The sequence below is a fragment of the Pezoporus flaviventris genome, unplaced genomic scaffold, assembly GCF_033815535.1.
Source record: "Pezoporus flaviventris isolate CSIRO_AGI_PZ_B2104156 unplaced genomic scaffold, CSIRO_AGI_Pfla_v1 ptg000008l, whole genome shotgun sequence".
Classification (NCBI taxonomy): domain Eukaryota; kingdom Metazoa; phylum Chordata; class Aves; order Psittaciformes; family Psittacidae; genus Pezoporus; species Pezoporus flaviventris.
Genome location: NW_026892556.1, coordinates 2,026,143 through 2,039,087, shown reverse-complemented (window position 1 = coordinate 2,039,087; position 12,945 = coordinate 2,026,143). Strand labels below are relative to the sequence as shown.

Here is a 12,945-nt window from a genome sequence, read left to right as displayed (position 1 = left end):
GCATCAGCATCCGGCACAGAGCCTGTGGATAGCCGGGGACAGCGAGCTGCCGTGCCAGGGAAATCAGCCTGTTTGGTGCCAAAGCTGGTTAACATGGGAAGAGCTGCCGAGTGCATCCCGCATAGTGAGAGGAGCTAAACGGGAGCACAGGTGCCAAAGCACACTCCTGCTCAAAGAGGTTGTGCTTCCCAGAAGTCCTTCGCAGCAGGTTTGGAGCGCTGCATGTTTGCTGGTGCTCGGACCCCTCTGCAGCACCACGGGTGGAGGATTTGCAGGATTTTTAAGGTTTTTTTTTGCCTGGTTTTGGTCCAAGCATCGCCAGCTGCCCACAGGTTACAAAGCTGCTGTGTTTTACCGCTGTTTTCTCCCATTGTACAATCATCAGCTTAGAATTTGCCCTGTTTTGGTCCTGGTTCAGAGCGTGGCAACTGGCATCTGCAGCAGGAGCACCACTCTTCAGCTGTTTAAATTGCTGAAGTTTCCACTGTGGCATCACTGGGCAGAAGCAGAAAGGAAGTTACCAAAACTGAACACATTTGGGCTGGCGTGGGGCTTGCAGCCCAGGTGAATGCCCCATCCCCGGCAGTGTTCAAGGCCAGGCTGGACACAGGGGCTTGGAGCAAGCTGCTCCAGTGGAAGGGGTCCCTTCACTTGGATGCAGGGGGATTTGGGGGCTGCTGGAGCAGGAGGGGAGCTCACCCCCTGCTTTCCTCTCTGCTTCCTCCAGCTTTAAATCCTATCACCGGCATCCGCACAGATAAAGTGGAGCAGAAGAGCATCTCCTTGTCATGGCAGGAGCCGGGCCTCCCGACCACAAACGGCACCGAGTACGAGGTCAAGTACTATGAGAAGGTAGGCTTTGGGGAATGGCTGTGGGGAACGGCTCTGGGGAATGGCTGTGGGGAATGGCTTTGGGGAATGGCTGTGGGGAATGGCTGTGGGGAATGGCTGTGGGGAATGGCTGTGGGGAATGGCTCTGGGGAATGGCTCCATCTCTGGGGAGGGACTCTTCATTAGGGACTGCAGTGACAGGACAAGGGGTAACGGGTTCAAACTCAAACAGGGGAAGTTTAGATTGGATATAAGGAGGAAATTCTTTCCTGTTAGGGTGGTGAGGCACTGCAATGGGTTGCCCAGGGAGGTTGTGAATGCTCCATCCCTGGCAGTGTTCAAGGCCAGGTTGGACGAAGCCTTGGGTGAGATGGTTTAGTGTGAGGTGTCCCTGCCCATGGCAGGGGGTTGGAACTGGATGATCTTAAGGTCCCTTCCAACCCTGACTATTCTGTGATTCTGTGATTCTATGCCCCAGCCAGCTCCGTGTGCTTCCCTTGACAGTCTGCCCCGACCATCTCTTAATTTTAAGCCCGGCTTTTATTTGACAGGGGGTGAGATTTTGAGAGGAAAAAGCAGCGGGCAGAGAGCAGGGACAATGCTCTAAATCCAAATAAATGCAGTTTATGAGGCAGTTCCACAAATTACCTTATCTGCGTGTGCTCAGGCTCATTATGGAACTGATTGCATGTCAAGCAAACCGCGCAGGTGACATGGTGACGTTCTGTATTTAGAAACAAGCTACCGTGAAGCTGATTCATATTAATGTGATTTTCAGCCTCTGGTAGATTTGAAAGGAGAAATCAGTGTGAGAGGGCGAAGGCTGAAGCCCGAGATGGTAATTCCTGTGCAAATGGGCTGCAGCAACAAGATGCTCAGGGGATGTGAAATGAGGAAACATCCTGCTTGGGCAGGGAATTTGAACTGGTTTAGTAATTATTGACTGCAGTGAGGCTCTTGATGCTGACACGAAAATCAACTTAGTTCCTAATCCTTGCTTTTAAAGCTGTATTTGAACTGTGGAGATTCAAGGGGGAAAGCGTATCAAATGGCAAATACATTCCACAGTGGTGTCCCTGGGTTGCTGCACTGGGATGCTCCTTGGGACCGATCCCTTGTGTAAGGAAGGCGCAGCACACACATGTGGGATCTGAGGGAGGCTGATGCTGGGGCAGCAGGACACAGCCCAGCCCTGCTCTCAGTGGGAAGTAGCAGCAGATAACCTGGTCCAAGTCTCGTCTTCTCACTGGGGAGCTTGGTCAACGGTACCCAACATGGCTGAGAGAATGATCTCTAATGGTGGCTGCACAGAACCACGGGAAGCTTTGTGGGAGCCGTTGGAGCTTGGTTTGCTTTGCAAACCCACCTGCCAGCTTTAATTACTCAGTGTCTGCTAATACAGGGGTATTTACACCAGGGCTCAAATGGCTGTAGCAAGGGAACAGGAAAGGACCAGAAAGTACCAGCATCCTGTCCTCTGCCTGTTTCCATAGCACATCACCAGGCTCCGTCTGCTATTTCGTGTGACCTTTCCATGTAATTCCTATTAATGAGACATCCAGCAAATGTATTCTTTCCTTTGAAAGCTTTCTGTTTAGATAGAGTGTCCCCATGGGACCCAGAGGCGAGGGGAAGATCCAGCGGTGCTGTGCCTGCACCGGGGCACAGCCGTCAGTCCAGCTCTGTCTCAGGTATCTCGTTATTTCACAGGATCAGAGAGATCAGAGCTACTCAACTGTGAAGACCACATCGACGGCCGTGACGGTCAATAACCTGAAGCCTGGCACCCTCTATATTTTCCAAATCCGGACATCCTCCTCTCCGGATTATGGGAACTACAACCCCAGCATCGAGGTGGAGACACTGGCAGAGTGTAAGTGCTGGTACCTGAGACATGAGGGAGGCTCTTTGAGCTGAGCCGTGGGGATGCTGCTGCTCCCTGCTCCTGCCCCACATGCTCTTGGTTTCCTGGAGCCTCTGGCTCCTCTGCTCTGGGTCTAAGGGGATGCGCTTCCCAGGGATTGCTTTTATTGCATTTCCTATATGATTCTGAGCCCTGCCTCTGCTCTGTCTGTCCTGGAGGAGTTTGTCCTTGCTCTTCTCCGTGCATCAGTGACCTGGGCACAGACTCTCTGCTCCTTGACTGAGGTTGCCCAAGGAAGTGCTCAGCAGAGGCAGTGACCGGGTGCTGGTTTGCCTTGGTGTGATTTTGGTGCTGGAACAGATCTCACCAGGTCCCTTTTGTGGTGCCACCAAACAGGCACTGGAAGGGTGTGAGTGTTGGTCCCCGATGGTATACATGCTGAGGGCACAATCCTGCCTGGAGATGCAGCTGGTCTTGGATGCATGCCCCACATCGGTGGTGACTGGTTTACCCCCACTGCCATCCTGGCTCATGAGGCACTCGGCTTGTTAGCTGTTTGGCTGCCTCAGGTCAGCCAGCATCAGTGTTATCTGCTGGGGCTTTTCCTCTTCACAGTTTCCATTCATAACTATAGTCCAGAAGCATCTTATTTCACTGATTTAAAAGAGGGCTTGGAGAGACGGTTGGACTTCAGCTTAATAACCCACCCTGGCTAGAAATGAAAGCCCTTAGATGGCTGGCTCAGTACGACTCTCGCAGATTGTGTTTAACAGGGCTTTAAATTGCATCCATTTGCCACACAGAAGACATTTGCAGAATGAATTGAAGCCAATAAAAGTTTTATATAGAATGTAGCTTTCTAATACCCCTGTTTGCAAAAGCAGGAAGGGAAGGGATTAATGTGATGAAGGAAAACTATTTGTAAGCTATAAATTTTAATATGTCCCTCTGATAAACGGGAGCCTTTCCTCAGTGCTAATTAACAGGACCAGGAGCTTGGTGTGTGGCATCGCTGGGGCTGCTCCATCTGTGCCTGCAGCACTGCCCTGCACGTTGGTCTCACTGCATCGGCTCAAGTGCAGTAAAACTGCACCAGAATGGGGATTGTGAGGATGGGGAAAAGCAGCTCGGTGCTAAGGGTGGCTTGTCCCATCCTTGCTGGAGGATGCGGTCGGCCCTGGGAGGAGCAGCCAGGGCTGCCCCATTGCCCTCCTGGGGTGCATTGCTGACCACCTCTGCGTCCCTCCCGCAGTGTCGGTGGCCTCCAGCGAGCAGAACCCTGTCCTCATCATCGTGGTGGTGGCCATCGCGGGGCTGACGGTGCTGGTGTCCATGGTGATCGGCACCATGGTCTGGAGGAGGTGAGCGGGGCTGGGGCATGGACCGAGGAGGACCAAAGCCAAGTTGCCCTGCAGCAGGGCTCTTGGGAGCATTGGGTGGTGCTGGCTCTAAGCATGGGAGCTGGGTTGAGCCTGCTGGGGCTGGACTCTGTTCCTGAGCACTGGGACTTGAGGCTCTTATAGCCAGCGAGAGGCTGCTGCCCGTGCAACAGTGTGCATCTTCGTTCTCATTGCAGACAGTGTGGATACAGCAAAGCCAGCCAGGACGGGGACGAGGAGCTGTACTTCCATTGTAAGTGAAGCCTGGCCACCATGGCTTTTATGACTGTGTGGGCATCCCTGCATTTATTGCTATTAATAACCCAGCTTCCAACAAAGCAGCCCTGAGTGCTTCCTTTTGAAGGGCTGTCATCCTGCATTATCCCAGAGCAGGGGCTCAGCACAGTGAGGCTCCCTGGGGACAGCAGGCTTGGCAGCTTCCTAAGCCAGGGTCCATCCTTCCTGCACCCGGGTCGCTGCTGTGCCGAAGGAAATGGGGATGCTTCAGCTTCCCATGGGGTGTGTGAATCATTCTGTCAGCTTCCCCCAAACGGCTGCATGAGAGCACAGCTTTTGTTTTCTGGGGCTACTCTTGATTATTGAGCATCAGTAATTAGACAGACAGCAGCCGTCAAAGGAAATTCAGATATCAGGATTGATGAGTTTATCTGATTCCTGGCATATGCCCATGAAGCGTACACATGCTCTTGTGCTCCCCGAAGCATTTCAGATGCAGCAGAGCCTGCGTGCTGCTTGGATTCAGCTTGGCTGCTTCATAGCATCCCAGACTGCTTTGGGTTGGAAGGGACCTTAAAACTCACCCAGTTCCAACCCCTGCCACGGGCAGGGACCCCTTCCACTGGAGCAGCTTGCTCCAAGCCCCTGTGTCCAACCTGGCCTTGAACACTGCCAGGGATGGGGCAGCCACAGCTTCTCTGGGCACCCTGTGCCAGCGCCTCAGCACCCTCCCAGGGAAGAGCTTCTGCCTAAGAGCTCATCTCAGTCTCCCCTCGGGCAGGTTAAAGCCATTCCCCTTGGCCTGTCCCTTTGCAAGCTCTCCTGGAAGCAGGTCAGCCTCGATCCACACTGCTGTCCTGGACATGCTCCTGGTGCAGGATTGCTGCCCCTGCAGCAGGTGGTAGACACCTGTGGGAGGTATTTTGCTGCCCATGCTGCTAATGGAGGGGACCTGGAGCATGGGTGGTTGGGATTATAATCATTTCTCTTGGCAATGGAGATGATTTGGATACCTGAGGATTAGCATGAGTGGCTCGGTCAAGGAGAGAGCTGCGCTAGGGTGAAGGAGCTGCTCGCCTTTAACTCAGGGGTTGTGGCACTGCAGCAGAGCAATGAGTTTCATTTAATCCCACAAGAAATCTCCTAGCAGCCTGAAATAGGAGTCTTTTGCTTTACTGACAAAAAGGTGGCAAAAACCTGGTTAACGATGGGTAACGTGGGAGAACAGGCTGAGCCCTTCTCATGCACCTTTCTGCCTTCCCTGCAGTTAAAATACCAACCAGGAGGATGTACATCGACCCTGACACTTGTGAAGACCCCATGCAGGCCGTGCACCTCTTTGCCAAAGAGCTGGATAACGCTAGTATTAAAATTGAGAGGATCATTGGGACAGGCAAGTTCCTTGCTGCATCTCCTCATGCTCTGGCACCACGGGCTTTGCTCTCGTAGGTGCTTGCAGCAGGGAGATGGGAGTGTGGTGCTTGGGAGCTTGATTTTTGCATCCCTGTTTGTTTTTCCGAGGCACTAAGCACAGGCAGGGAGTTTGGAGCAGAAAGCGTCAGCAGTTATCTGCATCTGGGCACTGTGACAGCAGCATGAGGACTATTTATGAATTCGTGAACCTAATGATTTATTGATCTTCATCAACTTTGCTGCCTGAAACTTAAAAGCAAGTTAACATCCCCTCGGTGGGCCCTAGAGCCCTCCTCGCTAATGTGAGCCAGGACATGGGAAACGTGAGGATACTTGGCCTAAAGACAAATTCAGCTGCAGAAGAAGAGGTGGAGGAAGGGAAGAGGGAAGGTCTTTGCCCACCAGCTTGAAGGGCAGGGTTGAAGGGAGGAGAGGAGGGCACTCAGGAGAAGAGGAGGTTGTCTCTGTAGCTGCTGAGCGGAGCAGCTGAGAGGAATCCCACATCCCTTTGAGAAGCGAATCGGTGTTTGAAAGATCAAGGAGGAAAATTAGCCAGGAAGACATTTCCATGGAAGGGGTTTGGGAGTGCTTTTGTCTCGTGTCTGACCTAAAAAGTACCTGGCTTTTAGATCAGGGAAGCTTTTCTTAGCTACACATTTTGCTATAAAGCCAATATTGGCCTTTTATGTTATGAATTTGGTTATGTTATGAATAGCTCCATTGTCAAGTGCGTGGCTGTGCAGAGTGGGATGTTCTGCCTCATAGAATCATCCCAGCATCCCAGCCTGGTTTGTGTTGAAAGGACCTTAAAGCTCATCCAGTTCCAACCCCTGCCACGGGCACTTGAGCAGAGGTGGAGAGAATGGCTTAGAGGTGTAGGAAGAGGAAGAAGCAGCTGCGTTGCATTATCGCAGGTTTTTAGCATCACATGCTGGTGCTAAACTCGTGTGAAGGGTTCTGTGCTCAGCAAAGGTGGGGGAAGATGTTAAAACAGGCTCTGTGGGGGAAACTTGCAGCCACGCAGGCCTCCGGGTGTTTGAGTTTATGGATTGGCAAATCCTGTGATGAACAATGGGGAAGTCTTGCTTGCTGACACAGCAAGACACACCACTTGTGCCCCGCAGGAACGCGTTTTATGCTTCCAAAGAAAGGGAAATGTTCCCTAAAGGGAGCTGGCTTCCAAGAGGAGGACTGCTGCCCTTTGCTTTGCGGCAGGTATATGTATAAGCTGTCTTTATAACGCATTGCAACAGCTCAGTACAACACCACCCTCACACAATGCTACCACGAGAGGAAGCTGTGAAGTAAAACGAGGAGGTTGCTCCTTCTTTCCCGGCCTGGAACTGGCCGAGGGCAGTGTGACAGCCCGTGATGGAGTGGTGCGACCGCGATTGCGGGGGCAGGCGCGTGCTGGCGGGCAGGGACGTGGGGCCCTGGATGCCGTTAACCCATCTCTGTGCTGCGCAGGGGAGTTTGGAGAGGTCTGCCGGGGGTGCCTGAAGCTGCCCAGCAAGCGGGAGCTGCCGGTGGCCATCCAGACCCTGCGGGCAGGGTGCTCGGAGAAGCAGCAGCGTTCCTTCCTGGCAGAGGCGTGCACCATGGGCCAGTTCGATCACTCCAACGTCATCCGCCTGGAGGGGGTCATCACCCGAGGTGAGGGGGAACACATGGGCTCTAGGGCACTCTATGATGCTGTGCAGGCGGTGTGCTGGAGCTGTTGCTTTGGAGCGGTACCGTCGGCTCTAGAAATGAGGGGCTTTTCCTCCTGTATTCGCTGGTTTAGCGTTCTGCTGATTAATAAAATGCTCCTGGCTAGATTAATACGTCCAAGGAGTGGGGCTGGCTTAAGAGCAAAACTGTGCACTCTTAATAAAAGCAAATTGAAGTGAGGTTCTGTCAGTAAAACGGATGACTCTGCTCCCGGCTCTCGGACTGCTCTGCGGATGCTGTAGTTAAATGGATATCCATGTAAATCCAAAGGAACGCGAGCAGCTGTGCCGATTTAACTGCCCTTTTTATTAGGTAAGGAAACGTTTCTGTTCTGAGCCATGGGCTGAGCGGGTTGCTTTTGCTTTCACTGGGTTGTGCTGTGCTTCGTGAGGGGGTTTAGTGTCCTGGTAAAAGGAGCGTCTCGTGGGATCCCAGCTGAGGAAAACCTCGGACCCATTGCTCATTGAAGACTATCCTAAGATGAAATCCTTGTCTTCCTTAATAGCCAGGCAGCCCAGGCTAACCGTGCTGGACGTTAGCACCCAGGTTTCTAACACCCACAGTGTCAGCACTGCCTAAGCCATGGGCAGGACTCACGCAGTGCTCCTTGTCTGTCCATGCAGGGAGCACCATGATGATAGTGATGGAGTACATGGGGAACGGTGTGCTGGACTCTTTTCTCAGGGTGAGTGCTGTGGGAGCTGGGTCTGTCACCCTCCTGGGCTCTGCTGGGGGGGTCTCTTGATGGGGGCATTGCTCACCTTTGGCTTTTCCTCCTCTCATCCTCCAGAAACACGAGGGGCAGTTCACGGCCACCCAGCTGGTTTGCATGCTGCAGGGGATTGCCTCTGGCATGAAGTACCTGGCAGAGATGGGTTACATCCATAAAAACCTGGCTGCCCACAAAGTCCTCGTGAACAGCAGCCTGGCTTGCAAAATAACCGGCTTCCGACGGCCACAGGAGGATAAGATGGAGACCATCTTCTCCACGATGGTAAGCTGCCTTTCCCGGCTCCGTTGGTGACGTTCCCTGAAGGCAGAGTGCTGTCAGAACAGCTGCAGAGGTGGATCTCCCTGCCTGTGATACATGGCTGTGGCCAGGAGTGCTTGGACAGAGGACACAGGGCTTTGCAGCCTGCTCTGAATGCTGAATAAGGACCAAATCCAAAGCCAGCCAGCTTCCACAGGTGGAGTTCATAAAACATACAGTGATTCCACTCCAGAATCGCTATTTTTCCTAGGCTCCCACTTCCTTCCTCATGTATGGATGCTGGCTCTGCATCTAAACAGCTTCTTTCTCAGCTAGAAAACAAAAGCATTTAGGCAGGAACTGCATGGATCTGCCCAGCTCTGCTCTTCCCAATCTCTGACCACAGCCCTGCTGCCTGTCTGTGTGAACAGGCAGAGGCACTGGGTGGCTGGAGGCAGCCCTGGCAGCCTCAGGGTCCCTCCTGTTTCATCCTTGGAATGAAATTCATGGCTTCAATTTAGAATCCAAGTCCTGCTTGGTTCACACTTGCACCAGGCACTGCAGCTCCTGAGTGACTGTGAGCCCCTGGGCATGGACCCCATGGATCCCCCCACAGGCAGCCCCTCGCTGGAGCCACCTCTCCATCCCTGCTTCTTTCACACCCCTCTTTTGAGGGTGCATCAATGCGTTTTGAACCGCAGAGCAATCGGATGTGTTTCAGTTGGTACCAGCTGGGGCTGTTGGTGCCTTGCGTTAACCAGACATTCATGTAGGAAAGAGCATCAATTCCTCAAGCAAATGAGCACTTATTGCTTGCAGGGAGCATTGGGCAGCCCCAAGGAGGCAGCAGCTCAAGTGTGCTGGGTTTGGAGCTGAGCGAGGGCAATGGAGAGCTCAGCAGGAGCCCTGGCTTCGCCCACCACGGTGCAGTGGGGCTGTGGCTTTGGGTCAGGGTCTCCCTGCTGTTAATGACAATTGGCTGTGGTCTGTGACCTGCTGCCAGTAGTGCAACCAGAGGGCTCTGCAGACAGCGAGACAGGGATTGCAAACAGCAGGAGAACAAGCCAGGATGGAGGGGCTGTGTTTGCACAGCACTGAAGCCGTTCTCATGAAATATTAAGGTATAAAATGCCATCAGCTCTTCCCAGAGACGTTCTCCTTACCCATTAATATTTTAGGACTTGCATACAGCGGCATGGCTGTTTCCAAATACATCGAGGCTAAAGTTTCCTGTTAGTACTAAACCTACACATGGCTCGTGGGCTGCTCGGTGTCTGCCCTGTGATGCTGGGCAGGCCGTGATGAAGAGCTACATCCTGCTCATCATTTCTCCCCTTCTCCCCATGCAGCGTGGGAAGAGCCTGGTGCTGTGGTCAGCCCCCGAAGCCATCCAGTATCACCACTTCAGTCCGGCCAGCGACGTGTGGAGCTTCGGCATCGTCATGTGGGAGGTCATGTCCTACGGCGAGAGACCCTACTGGGACATGTCCAACCAGGACGTGAGTGCCTGTGGGGTAAATGACGGTGTTGCCATTGCTGATGGTGTGCGGGAGGCTCCGTGGGGTGCGGAGGAGCTGCCGCTGCTCTGATGTGGGGTATGGGTGCCCCAGGGGTTTGCCTTTGCTCTGGTCCCATCTCCTCACCTCCTGCTCCCTTGTGATGAAGGTGATGAAGGCTGTGGAGGACGGGTTCCGCCTGCCCGCCCCGGTGAACTGCCAGCCCCCCCTGCACCAGCTCATGCTCGACTGCTGGCAGAAGGACCGCAGCCAGAGACCCAAGTTCTCGCACATCCACAGCATCCTCAGCAAGCTGGTGCAGAGCCCGGAGCCCCCAAAGTGCCCCAGCTCCACGTGCACCAGGTGAGCATCCTCTTGCTTTGCTGCCTCCTCCTTTGCCTGCCAGGTCCCACCTCAGGCGTGCCACGTCCTCCGTCCTCACCACCCTGTTGTGTTGGCAGGTCCCACAGCACCTCCATCCCCCTCACCGAGCGAACCTTCTCAGCCTTCCCATCTTTCAGCTCCGTAGGCGAGTGGCTGGAAGCGATAGAAATGGGCAGGTACAAAGACAACTTCACCGCTGCGGGCTACTGCTACCTGGAGTCGGTGGCCAGGATGACAGCCCAGTAAGTGGCTATAACCTGGCTATAACCTTGTGTCGCTGGGTGCAGCGTGAGTGAGCTCTGCTCTGCACTTAGGCATCACTAAACAAGAGGACAGCTCTTCCAAAACCTGTCTCTAAGAGCTCACTGGTGGGGCTGGCTGCATGTTGGAACAAGTCCAGAGGAGGCCATGAGGATGATCAGGGGCTGGAGCACCTCCTGTATGAAGATAGGGTGAGAAAGTTGGGGCTGTTCAGCCTGGAGAAGAGAAGCTGCATGGAGACCTCAGAGCAGCTTCCAGTATCTGAAGGGGGCCTATAGGGATGCTGGGGAGGGACTCTTCATTAGGGACTGCAGTGACAGGACAAGGGGTAACGGGTTAAAACTTAAACAGGGGAAGTTTAGGTTGGATATAAGGAGGAAATTCTTTCCTGTGAGGGTGCTGAGGCACTGGAATGGGCTGCCCAGGGAGGTTGTGAATGCTCCATCCCTGGCAGTGTTCAAGGCCAGGTTGGATGAAGCCTTGGGGTGGCACGGTTTAGTGTGAGATGTCCCTGCCCATGGCAGGGGGGTTGGAGCTGGATGATCTTAAGGTCCTTTCCAACCCTGACTCTTCTATGATTCTATGTGTTGTGCATCTCAGTTGCTGTTGCCTTTCCTTTCCCCAAAGCAGAGTTGAATCCAATGTAGTTTACTGGTTCTATGCTATGTGGACAGCACCAGGTGGCAGGGATGGGAGCTGTCTGCTGTGTGTGCTGCAGGCTTGTGTTAGCCCTGCATCCCTGGGACAACAGGTTGGGGCTTTCTCACTGTGGCAGGTCTGAAGCCTGCCCTGCCCTTGATGGGAGCTGTTGGTGTTGGGGCATTTCAGAGCTGAGGCTTGTTTTCCATGGCGGCAGGGACATCCTCAGCCTGGGCATCACGCTGGCGGAGCACCAGAGCACCATCCTGAGCGGGATCCAGACCCTGCGGGCGCAGGTGATCCAGATGCATGGCCGAGGTGTGCAGGTGTGAAGCGGAGCCCCACAGCGGTGCAGAGCCCCGAGCCGGGGAGCAGGCAGCCACCCGGCCCCACACCGGACCAGAGGTGGGATGTAGGGATCACTGAGCTGCTGCCAAACCAGCGGGGCAGGAGCGCAGGGCGTCAGGAAGCCAAGGATTCCCGGGATGCGTGCCTCGGTGGATGTGGCTCTCCCTGGCACTGTTGTGTGTGATGAGTCGAACTGATGATGCCATTTCACACGGTGATTGGGTTAACAGGGTGGATGGACCTTTGTGCGCTGCCGAAATGCAGAGCTGACAGCGCTTTCGTACCTAGCATCCTACTGGTGAGATCCATGGGTGTTTTTATGCGAGCTGACACGTTCCGGCAACCCCACAAGGAGCTTTTTATTGCTTTTCTTTTTAGAGACCGGAGCACAGCTCCCACCCAGCGCCCATCTTCTGGAAGGTGACTTTCCCCATCTGCTATGCTGAAGGCAACTCTTCCCCAGCCACCTCCCTTCTGCTCTGAGTTGCTTCCCTGTGTCTTGACGCCAAGGTTGGTGGGCAGAACCAAAACACTCTCCACTAACGGGCAGAGCAAATGGTGCTGAATGTTTCTGAGGCTCTCTTGACAAGACAATTGCAAGGGAAGAAATGAAAGGCTTGGTGATGGCTCCCTTCATCAAAGAGAGGTGAAGCAGTGGAGCCCTTGGACTGCCCTGCTGATGCTCTCAGCCTTTTGTGCAGGTCCCAGCTCCCCTGGAGCCCAGCAGTGGGGTGGGAGCTCACAGACCAGAGCAGCAGCAGGCAGCACGCCTGCCGTGTTATGAATAGCACTAATTCAACCCACAGCAGCAGCAGGAGCATCCCAGTTCAGGCAGAAATGGGATGGAAAGCCAGGAACTGCTCTGAGGTCAGAGAGACATCAGGCAAGGCTGTGCTTTGGGAGGGATGCTTCCCATGTCCTCACTGCGGTGTACCCCTGGCCACTGGAAGGGATGCAATAGCTGTGGTGAGTGCTCTTCCCTTCCTCCTCCAGTTGCCCCATTCCTGGCTGGGAGCAGGGAATGCCTGGCTCTGCTGTGCATGTTTTCCAACCTCACATCAATGGCTGGGCAGAGGTCCATGGGCGAGGGCTGCAGTGCCAGCATTCCCCACAGCACCCACGGTGGGTTGCACCCCATTCTCCGGGTGTCCCTCTGCTTGCTGGAGGGACCACGCACCCCAGGGGGGCAGAGCGGATCCTTGCATCCATGGGATCCGTGGAACCCTGCTGTGCAACCCAGGCAAACCAGGGCACATCAGCACTTTATTTGTTGCAGCGGGAGCGCAGTACTGCCTGCCCTGCACACTGGCAGTTCCCACTGCTGCGGGCCTGATCCCTGACGGAAGACATAAATAACATCTACTTAATAATACATGTTTCCTTGAAGTTAGTTAATTAAATGGGTCTTTGCAG

At 54.1% G+C, this 12,945-nt stretch overlaps 1 protein-coding gene across 1 annotated transcript in view; it reads left to right on the top strand.

Moving 5' to 3' along the window:
- EPHA10 (EPH receptor A10) overlaps positions 1-12,707 on the top strand; it is a 35,541-nt gene extending 22,834 nt beyond the window's left edge. The window contains exons 6-17 of the mRNA XM_061449859.1: positions 728-852; positions 2,542-2,704; positions 3,948-4,056; positions 4,272-4,327; positions 5,579-5,704; positions 7,192-7,377; positions 8,058-8,119; positions 8,225-8,428; positions 9,754-9,903; positions 10,070-10,263; positions 10,362-10,526; positions 11,402-12,707. Of these exons, the coding sequence (XP_061305843.1) occupies positions 728-852; positions 2,542-2,704; positions 3,948-4,056; positions 4,272-4,327; positions 5,579-5,704; positions 7,192-7,377; positions 8,058-8,119; positions 8,225-8,428; positions 9,754-9,903; positions 10,070-10,263; positions 10,362-10,526; positions 11,402-11,516 (1,655 nt within the window). The 3' untranslated portion in view covers positions 11,517-12,707. The remainder of the gene's footprint in view (positions 1-727; positions 853-2,541; positions 2,705-3,947; positions 4,057-4,271; positions 4,328-5,578; positions 5,705-7,191; positions 7,378-8,057; positions 8,120-8,224; positions 8,429-9,753; positions 9,904-10,069; positions 10,264-10,361; positions 10,527-11,401) is intronic.
- Positions 12,708-12,945: the final 238 nt, after the last annotated feature.